The 12,823-nt window shown below is 46.9% G+C and overlaps 1 protein-coding gene across 5 annotated transcripts in view; it reads left to right on the forward strand.

Moving 5' to 3' along the window:
- Ackr2 (atypical chemokine receptor 2) overlaps positions 1-11,203 on the forward strand; it is a 43,564-nt gene extending 32,361 nt beyond the window's left edge. Inside the window, exons 1-4 of one of the 5 annotated variants that reach the window (XM_029554287.1) lie at positions 814-1,188; positions 1,440-1,515; positions 3,356-3,528; positions 8,861-11,203. In XM_029554287.1, coding sequence (XP_029410147.1) covers positions 3,443-3,528; positions 8,861-10,031 — 1,257 coding nt within the window. In that variant the 5' untranslated portion in view covers positions 814-1,188; positions 1,440-1,515; positions 3,356-3,442 and the 3' untranslated portion in view covers positions 10,032-11,203. Of the gene's footprint in view, positions 1-813; positions 1,189-1,361; positions 1,516-3,355; positions 3,529-8,860 lie in introns of those variants that run through there. The other 4 variants (XM_029554288.1, XM_017802298.2, XM_017802297.2 and 1 more) reach the window with 4 other exon arrangements.
- The last annotated feature ends 1,620 nt before the right edge of the window (positions 11,204-12,823 follow it).

Raw genomic sequence — 12,823 nt, forward strand, 5'->3', positions numbered from 1 at the left:
GCCATGCTTGGCCCCAAGGGTATTGAGAGGATTATGGCAGGCTGAACTCTTACCTGGTCCTTAACTGCATATGAAGGAAACTGGTGGGGGTTAGGAGTTCCAGTGGAGCCTGGTTTTTGTCTTCAGGCTGGTTGGGCCTGAAGATTTAAATCCAAGAGTGCTCCCAGTCCTCTGCACGGCTCATTCTGTCTCCTCCCCAGCCCACCATTCCCGAGGCTCCACCTCTTCTGCACTCTTATGACCTGCCTTTCATTTACCATTTGGGAGCCCTCCACCTTCCAAACTGGGCAGCTTAAGCAGAGGTAGCCTGGTTTCCAGTGCTTTCTCTACTCCCAATTCCCCACTCTGTCTTTTCATGGACTAGCCTGGACTGTGGGATTGACTCCCAGCTCAGCCAGCTTCAGCTGAGTAACTTTGGGCAAGTTCCTTAACCTCTCTGGGTTTGGTCTCCTCAGGGAGATAATAGCGTACTTGCCTCTGTGCTGGTCCAAAGATGGAATGAATGGACGCAGGTGGGAGAGCTTGAGAACAGGGCCTGGCCTTCAGCAAACACTAATGTTGGGTCTTGTTACACAAGCAGTTAGAATTTAATACCTGGTGTTTTCTCAAGTGTTGGTGGGAGGGAGGTGAGGGGCCGGCACTACCAGCTCTCCAGAGAGTCTTCCTGGTGCCTGGCTCAATCTGTCCATGTGCAGCTGTTCTAAGGTCAGAGGATGCCCTTTAGCTGGATGCTGGGATCCAGCCAGATGCTGGAACCTGCCCCAAGGTCTTCAGCTACTGCTGGGCCAGAAATGCAGATAGTAATTCCAGAAGGCTGGGTCTAGGACCAGAGGGGCCATCACAAGCCTTCAGACCTGTGAACCTCAAAAGCAATGGGGAAGCCTCCTGGAGGAAGGTTGAGTGACTCAGGTCACAGAGGACACACTGTTTTGGAGCTGGTTGCGCTCTGGTTCATAGGCTTCTGGGGAGGCAGTGGGGACAGAGTTGGCCCCAGCTGTGCCTGGGAGGAGGAAAAACAGAAAGGAAAAAATGAGGAGGAAGGAGAGGGAGAGGCAGCTACACTAATTAAATCACCATCATTTTGCTGGTATCATTCTGAAGTTCTTGGGACACAGCTGCCACATTCTCAGAACTACCAGACTCAGGAGCTAGCTCTGTGTCCATGTGGAGGAAGACCAGAGTGCCTTGGTGAGTGCTGGTGACTCAGTGGGGGTGAGCTCCAGGGAGGGAAATGGGGCTGGCTTTCCAGATAGGGGCAAGCCAGCATAGGCAGTCTGCAAGGCAGCCTGCAGTCCAGCTTACCTTGTTTGTTTGGGCAGCCTGTATGTTTCATGGGTTGCACTGTCCACAGCACCTTTGGATGGAGGCAGGGATGAATGGTAGACAGCCTGTGGGGGGAGTTTACACACCTGGTCCTGACATCAAAGGCTTTTGGCTAGGGGCCACTGGCAGTGGAAGAAAGAGAGCGCTGTCAGCTGTTGGCTCAGCTCCCTGGAGTCCCGACTGGAGATGCTGGTAAGGATTTAACAGGTGGTTTGGGTCTGGGCATGGAGGCAGGATGGCACCCAGGTCTGGGAGAGGCCCCCACAGAAGTGTTTGCCACAGCTTCCATGTCTCCTGTCATCCAAGGCAGAGCTGATAACTACATAAGGGCTCAGGAACTCCTTCCCATGTCCATATGTGGGCTGTACATGGGCAGGAGCTGGCCCAGTCCACCCAGGCTTTGAGTTTTCTCTGGCCTGAGTTGCTCAGACTGGAAGTCCCACTGTGGTCAGAGCCTCATCCTTCAAATTCAAGTTTACTGCATTTTGAAAAGGAGACTTCAGGATAAGCAACCTGTGCAGTTCCCCACTGAGTTTTCAGGGCCACTCCTGGGTCCGTTATGAGGTCATCCAAGGCTGTGGGAAATAGGGTACTGCAGCTTCAAGCCTCTGTTTAGCCCTCTGGAACATGGAGGATCATTGTAGCAGGTCTCTGAACATCCAGAAAAGCAGTAACCCAAGACAGGTCACAGCTCACAAGGCCATGTGCCTACATGCTTTTATTTATTTATTTATTATTTATTTATTTATTTATTTATTTATTTATTTATTTATTTATTTATTTAGATACAGGGTCTCATGTAGCCCAGGCTGGCCTTGAGCTTGCTATGTAATCAAGATGATCTTGAATTTCGATCATCCTGTCTCCATCTCTGGAGTGCTGGGATTACAACTGTGTGCCACTCTGCTCAGTTTTATGTGGTGCTGAGGATCAAATCTGCATGCTAGGCAAGCACTGTACCAGCTGAGCTATATCCCCAGCATGTGTTTCCCTCTATGCCCCTGGCTTTGTGGCAGGGAAGTTCATCTGACTTTGCCCTTGCCCACCCCTAGCTCAGAAGCCTCCCTTTCTAGCTTCTAAGTAATTCTCTGGATCCCCAAAGCTTGCAGAAGTTCACTCACAGTTGCTTTACTACCTGCTAAGTTATTAAGATGTGAACAGCCATCACTGTGCTTAGGCCTCTCAAGGTGTTGTTGGAGAAGCGAGATGAATGCAGGCACTAAGGGAAAGTAAAAACAAACAGGAGAGAATGGAAGTAGGGCAGGGGACAGTCAGGGGTGAGGTGGCAGGGAAGCCCAGCACAGTCGGGAACATGCAGTCTGTGGACTCAGTCACTGATTGTTTTTTGTTTGTTTCTTTGAAACAGACTCTCACTATGTAGATCAGGCTGGCCTTGAACTCACAGAAATCTGCCTGCCTCTGCCTCCTGAGTGCTGGGATTAAAGGTATGTGCCACTACACCTGGCATAGCTATATGTTATTTACAAGTGATTCCCCCTCTCAGCTCTCAGTTTCCCCACCTTTAGGTCGAGGACGTTAGAGTTAGACGCTCCTTTGATTGGTCTGAGATTCTGAAATGTCTTCATTTCCCATTGCATTATGACATATGACCAGGCAGACACTCTCTGGCTTCAAGAATACAAATGTATCATTCTGCTCCTCTGAAGGCTGCAAGGTTGCATGGGGAAATCTGATCCTCTCTTCTTCTAGATATTGGGAACCACACTATGCTGTTGCTGTACCACTCTTTTCTCTGACTTTGATACTCCTTGTAACAACCTCCTGTTGACACTGGGCCACCTAATAACCCAAGACCAGCTTCCCATCTTGAGGCATTAAATCCTGTGAGAAAAATCCCCATAGATACCAAGGTAACACATTCTTGGGATTCCCAGGCTAGTGCTGGACAGTGCATCAGACCTAGTGCCCTGCCTACCACTGAGTCTCACAAGGAGGCACAGTGAGGCTGTGAGCACTGGCCCCTGTAAGTTAGAACAGTGTCCTGCAGAAATCTCCATCATGACTTCCATAGGGTATCATTTGAATAATGGAGATCAAAGATGAGTGACCAGGGCCAAGGTGCTGTGAACTGGAATGTGAAGACCCTGGCTAGACACTCATGGCTTTGGAAAGCTGCTCTGCTCCTGGGTATCCAGGGTTCACAGCCCTTTCTAGGAGTTCCAGGGCTGCACAGTGGCCAGGAAGGTATGTGTCATCATGTGCACAGGGGAGCTGGGTGCTGAATCATGTTGTTGTGGTATTGATGAAGTGATGGGAGGGTCTGTTTTCTCTGGAGGGGAGAGAATCTGGAGAGACTCCCACAGTGGAAGGTCCAAGGGCTGAGGCCTGAGTGGGAAGGAGACAGCGTGCCCAAGGGGAGGGAGACAGTCAGAAGTAGCTTGGGCCAGGTAGGAGCCTGTTGACACCGGCCTCTGGATTTGATCTGTTAGAATGCATATTTGCTAAGGCAAAAGTCAGGGACTTTGAGAAATCAGATCAAGATCAAGGCTGGGGGTGATAGGTCAGAGAGAAGCTGGGGTAGTTGCTATCATCCTTACTGATAATCCCTGAGATGGGCACCCCACATCCCTCCTCAGCTCTCAGACTCCCAAAGACTGGGGGCACCCTTGCTTCTTTCCAGAAAAGGGGGGGCACTCAGGGCTAGGAGAGGCCAGATGTAGAGGAGCAAATCAGGGGATCCACCAACGCCTACACAGAGCCATCTTCCTGAAGCTGGTAAGGAGATGAGTCAGGTCCTAGAGAGAGCTGCTTGGCCTGAACTCCTGGGGTGGAGACAGTGTGTGTGTGTGTGTGTGTGTGTGTGTGTGTGTGTGTGTGTGTATGTGTGTGTGACTTCCCCAACATTTGGTCCCCATGTTATTTGATAGGAGCCCAACAGTGGGGCAAAGGCTGAGAGAGGATGCTCTCCAGGGTTCCTTGGGAGGGGTGCTGCTCCCAGCCTCCAGCCTAGCTCTTATCAGACCACCTCATGGATGTTCAAAGGGTCCCATGTAGGTTTCCTGTGCCAATAGTTCTTCCAAAGTTATTCCTTTAAAATGTTTTATCATTTTTATTTTATGTGTATGAGTGTTATGCCTGCATGTAGGTAAGTGCACTTGTGTTATGCAATGCCTACGGAGGACAGAGAGGCTGTTGGATCCCCTGGAACTGGAGTTATGGACAGTTGTTAGCTGCCATGTGGGTGCTGGAATTTGAACCCAGGTCTTCTGCAAGAACAGTGTTCTTAACTGCTGAGCCATATCTCTAGCCCCCAAAATTATTCTTAAAAAAAGATAATACTTCTACCAGAAAGAACTAGAGAAAACATTTGCAATATACATGAAAGATAAAAAATGTGCACCATATAAGACTTCTTATAAAGCTGGTGCATGTCAGTAATCCCAGTACTTGGAGGCTGAAGCAGGAGGAGACACTGTCTCCCCCACCCCAACCTCTCATAAAATGATATTCTTACCTATTAAAAGCATTCACAGGAAAAATGCAAACTGGCTTTGAGCATATTGAAAAGTTCATTTTCACTACTATGAAAAAACAGGAATTAAAACACAGAGGTTCGGGTAGAGTTGATTTCCATTTTGCAGTTTATAATGCATTATCACTACCAGCCCACAGACCCTTCAGTTGCTGGACTACATTTCCCTTTTTGTCTCCTTCCCGTCTCCTCCCCAAAGTCCCTCCCCTACTGGTGAGTACTGTGGTATTGGATATAAAGCCCCCTGTGCCCTCAGGTTCTAGCAGTTAGTCCTACATGCTTGACCAGAAAACAGTCCTCTTCTACAAAGCTCTGACCTGACATGCAACATCTAGAAGGGCACACATGGAGAGGGAGGGAGGAAAGGGATAACTCCCGCCCCAGCCAGCCAGGTAGGTCAAATCAATCCTGGTGGTCAGTGGGGTGACAATGTTGCAACCAGTTCACCCTCACATCCCTTCCTTTCCCTCTCACCCCCTCTCTCTTCTCTGCATAGAATTGAGGACAACTTTAAATTCATTTCAGACTTGAGTCCTTGCTCCTTGTTCATGCTTCATGACAGGTCTGAGTAAAGATGCTTTAGATAAGTCCTCAAAAGCATGGGCCAAATAAAAGTAAAATTAGATTAATGGGATTATATCAAACAATGCAGTAGAGAGCCTGGTTAAAAGTGGTGAGAAATTCTGCAGCATGGAAAAATATTTGCCTAATAATATTTGTCTGATAAGGAATTAATATCAGACATACAAGAAACTTAAGCCATCACACGTGAAACTCCTGAACAATCTGATTTTAAAAGGAGCAAGTGAATAAATTATTCATTAAAAATTAATTAATTAATTAAAAAAAAAGAATAGACCTGGACCCAAGTCACCAAAAAAAAACAAAACAAAACAAAAAAAGGAGCAAGTGATTTGGGATCAAGATAGTACAGGCTACAGTCTTAGCATTTGGGAGGAGGAGGAAGGAGGATCAGGAGTTCAAGGTTATCCATGCCTACACAGCGAGTTCAAAACTTAACCAAACCGAAGCAAACAGAACAGAGAAAAACAAACAAAAACAAGAACAGATGATCTGCAAAGGTATTTCTCAAAAGAAGACATGCAACAGGATGCTCCAACCATATCCCACAAAAGTTCACATCACTAACCTTCAGGGAAATGTAAATCAACCATAATGTGATGTCTCGTGCCAGTACAAAAAAATGGCTAATATCAAAGACAAAAAAGGCTGTACATGGTGGTACATGCCTTTAATCCCAGCACTCAGGAGGCAGAGGCAGGTGAATCTCTGTGACTTTGAGGCCAGTTTGGTCTATGTAGTTCCAGGCCAGCCAGGGCCACATAGTAAAACCCTGTATCAAAACAAAAAAGGCAAAAAGCAAGGAAGCAAATGCAGGCAGATTCTAACTAGTTGAATGCAAATCAGGTCCAAGTTCCAGGCCAGCCAGTGCTACATCCCTGAGACCTGGTCTCAAAACAACTATAATAAAAATGGATAAAAAATAACAAATGGGGGCTGGCGAGATGGCTCAATGGTTAAGAGCACTAGCTGCTCTTGCAGAGGAACCAGGTTCAGTTCCCAGCCCCCACATGGCAGCTAACAATCATCCAAAACTCCAGTTCCAGGGGATCCGATGCCCTCTTCTGACCTCTGTGGCCATTGCATGACACAGATGCACTTAAATACGTGGAGGCAAATACACTCATACACATAAAATAAAATAGTAGTAATATATAAAAACTTTTAATATAACAAACATTGGCAGGGATGCAGAGAAAGGGAAGTGCTGGAAGGCATATAAATTCATGCAGCCACCATGCACTTGAGCTTAGCCACAAACCTGAGAAGGGATGCCCACCCACCACAGCAAGCATTCTGGAAATTCCCTTAGTGTGGGCATTTGCTACACTCCTGGTTATGTGTACTAGAAACTTCTAGGCTGGATATATGCCACCTCACCGGCTGTGGAAATCCAGTAGGTAACAATGGCAGCCTGTGACCAGATGCCGACCACCTGTGTCCACATGCTGGTGATCCCAAGTCCATAATTAAAAATCTCTGGAGAGACTAAAGCCCTGGTATAGAGGAGGTTTCATTAACCTGCCCCACAAGAAATATGTGAGGTGTACCTTGTACTGTACCCCAGCTTGTCCTGTGTGAGCTGAGGAGAATCACCTCTGGGAAAAGTAACAACGTCAGGGAGGAGAGGTTTGTTTTGGCTCAAAGTTTGAGAGGATGCAATCCTGCAAGGCAAGGAAGGCATGTGAAGCAGCTGGTCATATTGCAACACAGTCAGGAGAGAGAGAGGGAGAGAGAGAGAGAGAGAGAGAGAGAGAGAGAGAGAGAGAGAGAGAGAGGGAGAGGCTGATGATCAGACTGAATAAGTCTGGAGTTCCAACCCATGGCATAGTGCCACCAATATTCAGGGTAGGTCTTCCCACCTCAGTTAAACCTCTCTGGAAATACTGGAACACACCTAGAGGTGTGTGTGTGTCTCCTAGGTGACTCCAACTTCAGTAACGTTGACAATGAGATGAACAATCACAGTGACTACATTAGCTTACATGTCTACCATACGTTTATAAAGATTCCTCTTTACATCCTCACCAGCATTTGATATTACTTTTTTCTTTCTTTTTAAAAAAATTTAATGTGTATAAATGTATGCATGTACCATGTAGGTGCAGTGCCTGTGGAGGCCAGAAGTTGAATCACCTAAAACTGGAGTTACAGATGGTGGTGAATCATCATGTGGGTGCTTGGAATTGAACCTGGGTCCTCTGCAAGAGCAACAAGCACTCTTAATCCCTGAGCCATTTCTCTAGCTCATCATTTGTTTTCCTGATGATAATTATTCTGACTGGGGTGAGATGGAATCTCAATACAGTTTTAATTTGATTTCTTTGATGGCTAAGGATGTTGAACATTTTTTTCAGCATTGGCCATTTGTATTTCTTCTTTTGAGAACTGTCTGTGTGGTTCATTTAACCATTTATTTCTTGGATAATTTGTGTGTGTGTGTGTCTGTGTGTGTGTGTTTAATTTTTGGAGTTCATTGTATATTCCAGATATTAATGCCTGATCAAATTTCTATTTGGCAAAGATTTTCTTCATTTTTGTGGTCTCTTTACTCTGTTGATTGTTTCCTTTGCTGTACAGAAGCTTTTAATTTCATGCAACCCCATTTGCTGTTTTATGGGCCCACTTGAGTCTTGGCATTTTTTTCATCAAGTCCTTGCTTATGGCTGTGTTTTGATATAGCTCCCAAATGTTTTCCTCTAGCAATTTAAGAATTTCAGGTCTTGTATTAATGTCCTTGATCTGCTTTCAGCTTATTTTTGACAGGTAAGAAGGTAGAGATCCAGTTCCATTCTTCTGTATATAGATATCCACTCTTTCCACACTATTTATGAAATAGGCCTGGAACTCACTATGTAGACCAGGCTGGCCTCAAACTCACAGAGCTCCACCTGCCTCTGTCTCCCAAGTGCTGGGATTAAAGGCGTGCGCCACCATGCCCAGCTTCAACTGCTGTGATTTTGAGGTCTGTTGATCCTTCAAACAAAGTGAGTTTGGAGAGGGGCAGGGCATGCTAGATCTCCCTGTTTAGTATTATTGTTGTTGTTGTTGTTGGTGGTGGTGGTGGTGGTGGTGTGTGTATGTGTGTGTGTGTGTGTGTGTGTGTGTGTGTGTGTTTGTGTGTGTGTGTTCCTGTATGTGAGCATTGGAACATGCATATGAATGGAGGTCAGAGGACAACCTCAGGCCTCAGACCTCCCCTTCCACCCTGTCTGAGACAAGGTCTCTTGTTGCTTGCCATTGTGTGCACCAGTACTACTGCTGGGAGCTTCTGGAGATGCTCCTGTCTCTGCCTCCCATCTCTCAGGAGGACTGCTGGGATTACAGATGTGTGCTACTGCACCTGGCTTTATGTGGATTCTGGGAATCTGAACTCAGGACTTAATGCTTGCACAGCAAGTACTTTACCCATTGAGCCATCGCCCCAGGCCCCTCACTGTCTTTTATTTTTTTCCTCTGCAGAACTTCAGACATGTCCAGCACTGCTTCCCCACTGGCACTCAACACCAGCACCACCCATAGTGCCACTTCTGAGAACAGTAGCTCCTTCTATGACTATGACTATTTGGATGATGTGACCTTCTTGCTCTGCAGGAAGGATGAGGTCATGTCCTTTGGGCAGGTCTTCCTGCCGGTCATCTACAGCCTGATCTTTGTGCTGGGCTTGGGCGGGAACCTCCTTCTTCTTGTGGTGTTGCTCCGCTGTGTGCTTCGAAGACGGATGACTGAGGTCTACCTGCTGAACTTGGCCATCTCCAACCTCCTGTTTGTGGTGACAATGCCCTTCTGGGCAGTCTCTGTGGCCTGGCATTGGGTATTTGGCAGTTTCTTGTGCAAAGTGGTGAGCACCCTCTATACCATTAACTTTTACAGTGGCATTTTCTTCATCAGCTGCATGAACCTGGATAAGTACCTGGAGATTGTCCATGCTCAGTCCTTCCACCGGCTGCGGACCCGCTCCAGGAGCCTGCTCCTCACTGCCCTAGTATGGGTCACGGCCCTGGCCATCTCCATCCCAGACATGGTCTTTGTACAGGTCCATGAGAGCCCCAGGGGTATGTGGCACTGCTACGCAGATTTTGGTGGGCATGGGACCGTTTGGAAGCTCTATCTGCGTTTCCAGCAGAACCTTCTGGGGTTTCTCTTCCCACTCCTGGCCATGATCTTCTTCTACTCCCGCATTGGTTGTATCCTGGTCAGGCTAAGGCCACCCGGCCAGGGTCGGGCTCTAAGGATAGCTGCAGCCCTGGTGGTGGCTTTTTTCCTTCTGTGGTTCCCATACAGCCTCACTTTGTTTCTGCACTCCCTGCTGGACCTGCAGGTCTTTGGAAACTGTAAGATCAGTCAGAGTCTGGACTATACCCTGCAGGTGACAGAGAGCCTGGCCTTCTTCCACTGCTGCTGCACCCCCATCCTCTATGCCTTCTCCAGCCGCCGGTTCCGCCAGTATCTGAAAGTTTTCCTGGCCGCTGTGCTAGGACAGCACCAGGCTCCTGGCACAGCCCAGGCCCCGGCATCCAGCTACTCAGAGAGCAGCAGGTTTACTGCCCAAGAAGAAATGGCCAGCATGAACGACCTTGGGGAAAGACAGGCTGATGGCTCCCTTAACAAGGGGGACATGGAGAATAGTTAAGCCCACGTGTCCGTGCCACGGTCTGTGGAGGGCACTGACTGCCCTGCTTGGTTGGAAGCACTAGCCAGCATGGCTGTGCTGCTCAGTCCAGTGACTCTCCACCAGAAGCGCCCTTGGGTTCACTCCTGCCTCTTGCTCCGTTTGCTCCCCAGGCCCCATGCTCTTGCCTGAATTGCTGCAACATTCTCGGCTGACCTCTGCATGTCTGTCCCCTCGTGCTTCTGTGGCTCCTGGGCACCAAGCAGCCAGAGTGACCAGGCCACACGCTCAGCCTTCAGACTTTCTGGGGCCCTGTGATCTGCTCCCAGCCTGTGACCTCATCTTTACTACACTGCTTTCTGTTCTCTTGGCTCAGGGTACACTGGCCTCTACTTGCATTTCTGGAACATTCCAGGCTTATCTGTCTATGGGGATTTCAGCTGTGCACTCTTCCTGGACTGTCCTCATGAAGAGTTTGGCTCACTCTCACCACCTGGGGTCTGGGTGGGGTGCTCCATGCCCACCCTATTTAACGCCCTATCTGCCCACCTGCTGCTCCTACTCTTCCTCTCTGTGCTTACTACTTTCATACAGCCTCTGTATTTCTCCTGTTTCTTATGTTTGTTGGCTACTGCTCCCCAAGCCAATCTCCCAGGTGAGTGGGGCTCTTGGTGTGTGGCTTGCTGCCCTATTCAAGTGGCTGACAAGGAACCTTGTATGTGGAAGGCTTTTAGATAGTGTCTGCAGAATGTGTGGGTGGAGGGGGAGTTCTTCCTTGTGTCATCTCTGGGAAGAAGATGGCCCTCCACCCACCAAGGTGCCCCTTTCCCTCTTGGGGGATGTACTTTCCTGTCTTCACAGCAGCCCCAGGGCCTGCAATTCCAAAGCACTAGAGATGTTTCAGTCATAGAACAGCCCAGAAAGTGCAGACTGGGCAGGAGGGAGGCAGAGAACACCCTGGGCTTGGGCCCCTTCTCAAGAGCCTTCATTTCTCCCTGGGGTCTGTATAGTCAAGTCCAAAGCTCTGTCTGAACTTGCTGGAACACATGCTGGTGAGTAGACAGCTTCCTCAGACTGTGCTGGGAAAACTGGATTTAATCTTCCACATGTGGAAGATTGAATCAGATCCCTATCTCTCATCCTGTACAAAAATCAGCTAAGGATCCAAGTGCAACTAATTATGACTAGTAATAATCAGATACATACAAATTAGAGATGCATGTGCCAACATCTCAGTGTTAGTAGCAAAAACAATGAGTCTTTCTGCAAGGAACAATATATTCTAAAATGAAATGGAGATCTTTTTAAAAGTTAAAAACTCATTCAGTTTTATGACTTACAAGGCTTATACTGAGTTCAATATTGTATAACTGTATTAATTCAACTGTGAACCTAGCCACTTGTGAAAAAGATGTACTCTTGCTCTGGAGTATGTTACTGAATATGTTAAAGCTGTAATGAAATGCTGCTTCTAATCATGTAGTTATTAAAAAATTTTAAAAATCAGCTAAAAATGGATAAAAAATTTTAATGTAAGACCAGAAGACTTGAAGCCACCAGAGAAAATCACAGGGGACACAACAGAGAATACAGGCATAGGCAAAGGCTTTCTGGACAGAACTCCACAAGCCTGGCAAATAAAAGCAGGAGTGATAAGCAGGAGTGGATGAAATTAAAATCTCCACACATAGAAACAACCAAAATGAAGAGACAACCCACAGAACCCAGAAAATCATCTGATGGAACACATAAGGAACTCAAAAGATTGGTAAGAGAGCACATAATTCAATAAAAAATGGACAAATGGGTCCTGGAGAGATGGCTCAGCGGTTAAGAGCACTGGCTGCTCCTCCAGAGGACCTGGGTTCAGTTCCCAGCACACACATGTTGGCTATCAACCCTCTGTAACTCCAGTTCCAAGGGATCTGACACCCTCTTCTGTCCTCCTTGGGCATTGCATGTACATAGTGTACTTATATACCTACATAAATAAAATTTTAAAAATAAAATTTCAACTGGACATCTAAACAGACATTTCTCAAAAGAACAGATGCCCAAGAAATATGTTAAAAATGTTCAACATTGTTGACCACTGGGGAAATGCAAATCAAAACATCATTGAGATTCTTCATCACCCCAGTCAGAATGGCTTTTACCAGAAAAGCAGCTGTAACAGCAAGCCCCACAAACACAGATGGGATGTGGAGAAAAACAAACTCTTATAAACTCCTGTTGGAATACAAACTAGCCAGAAGCTACTGGAAGTAGATTCCTCAAAAAATGAAAAACTACCATATGATCTAGTACATAGGTACATATCCAAAGGATGAAATCAGCCTTTTCCAGAGACACTTGTGAGATCATGGTCAGCACTTGTCTTGCTAACCGGGATAGGGAATCAGCCTAGGTGTCCATCAGCAGAGGAATAAATAAGGAAAACACACTATAAAAAAATATGCCACAGACTATTACTGAGTCATGAAGACGAATGAAATCCTACCGTTGCAGGAAAATGGATGGAGATTGTAAGCAAATTGAATAAGCTGCATTCCGAAAGACTAGCATTATTTCTTTCCACTAGTATGTGGAAACTAAAACCAGAAGACAATACATCTGAAAGCAGAGAGGGAGTAACAGGGGAGTGGGCAGAGAAGGGAGAGTGGGAGTGGGTATTGGAGAGGGTGGGTTTCAACAAACATGACATATTCATGTATGGACCGGTCACAGAGAAACCCATGTGTCTGCACAGCTAGGATGAGTCCACAGTGAAAATAAAAACCTTTGCTTAGCACCAAGGCCAAGACTCAGTGTAT

The sequence above is a fragment of the Nannospalax galili genome, unplaced genomic scaffold, assembly GCF_000622305.1.
Source record: "Nannospalax galili isolate Female #2095 unplaced genomic scaffold, S.galili_v1.0 scaffold443, whole genome shotgun sequence".
NCBI classification, from domain to species: domain Eukaryota; kingdom Metazoa; phylum Chordata; class Mammalia; order Rodentia; family Spalacidae; genus Nannospalax; species Nannospalax galili.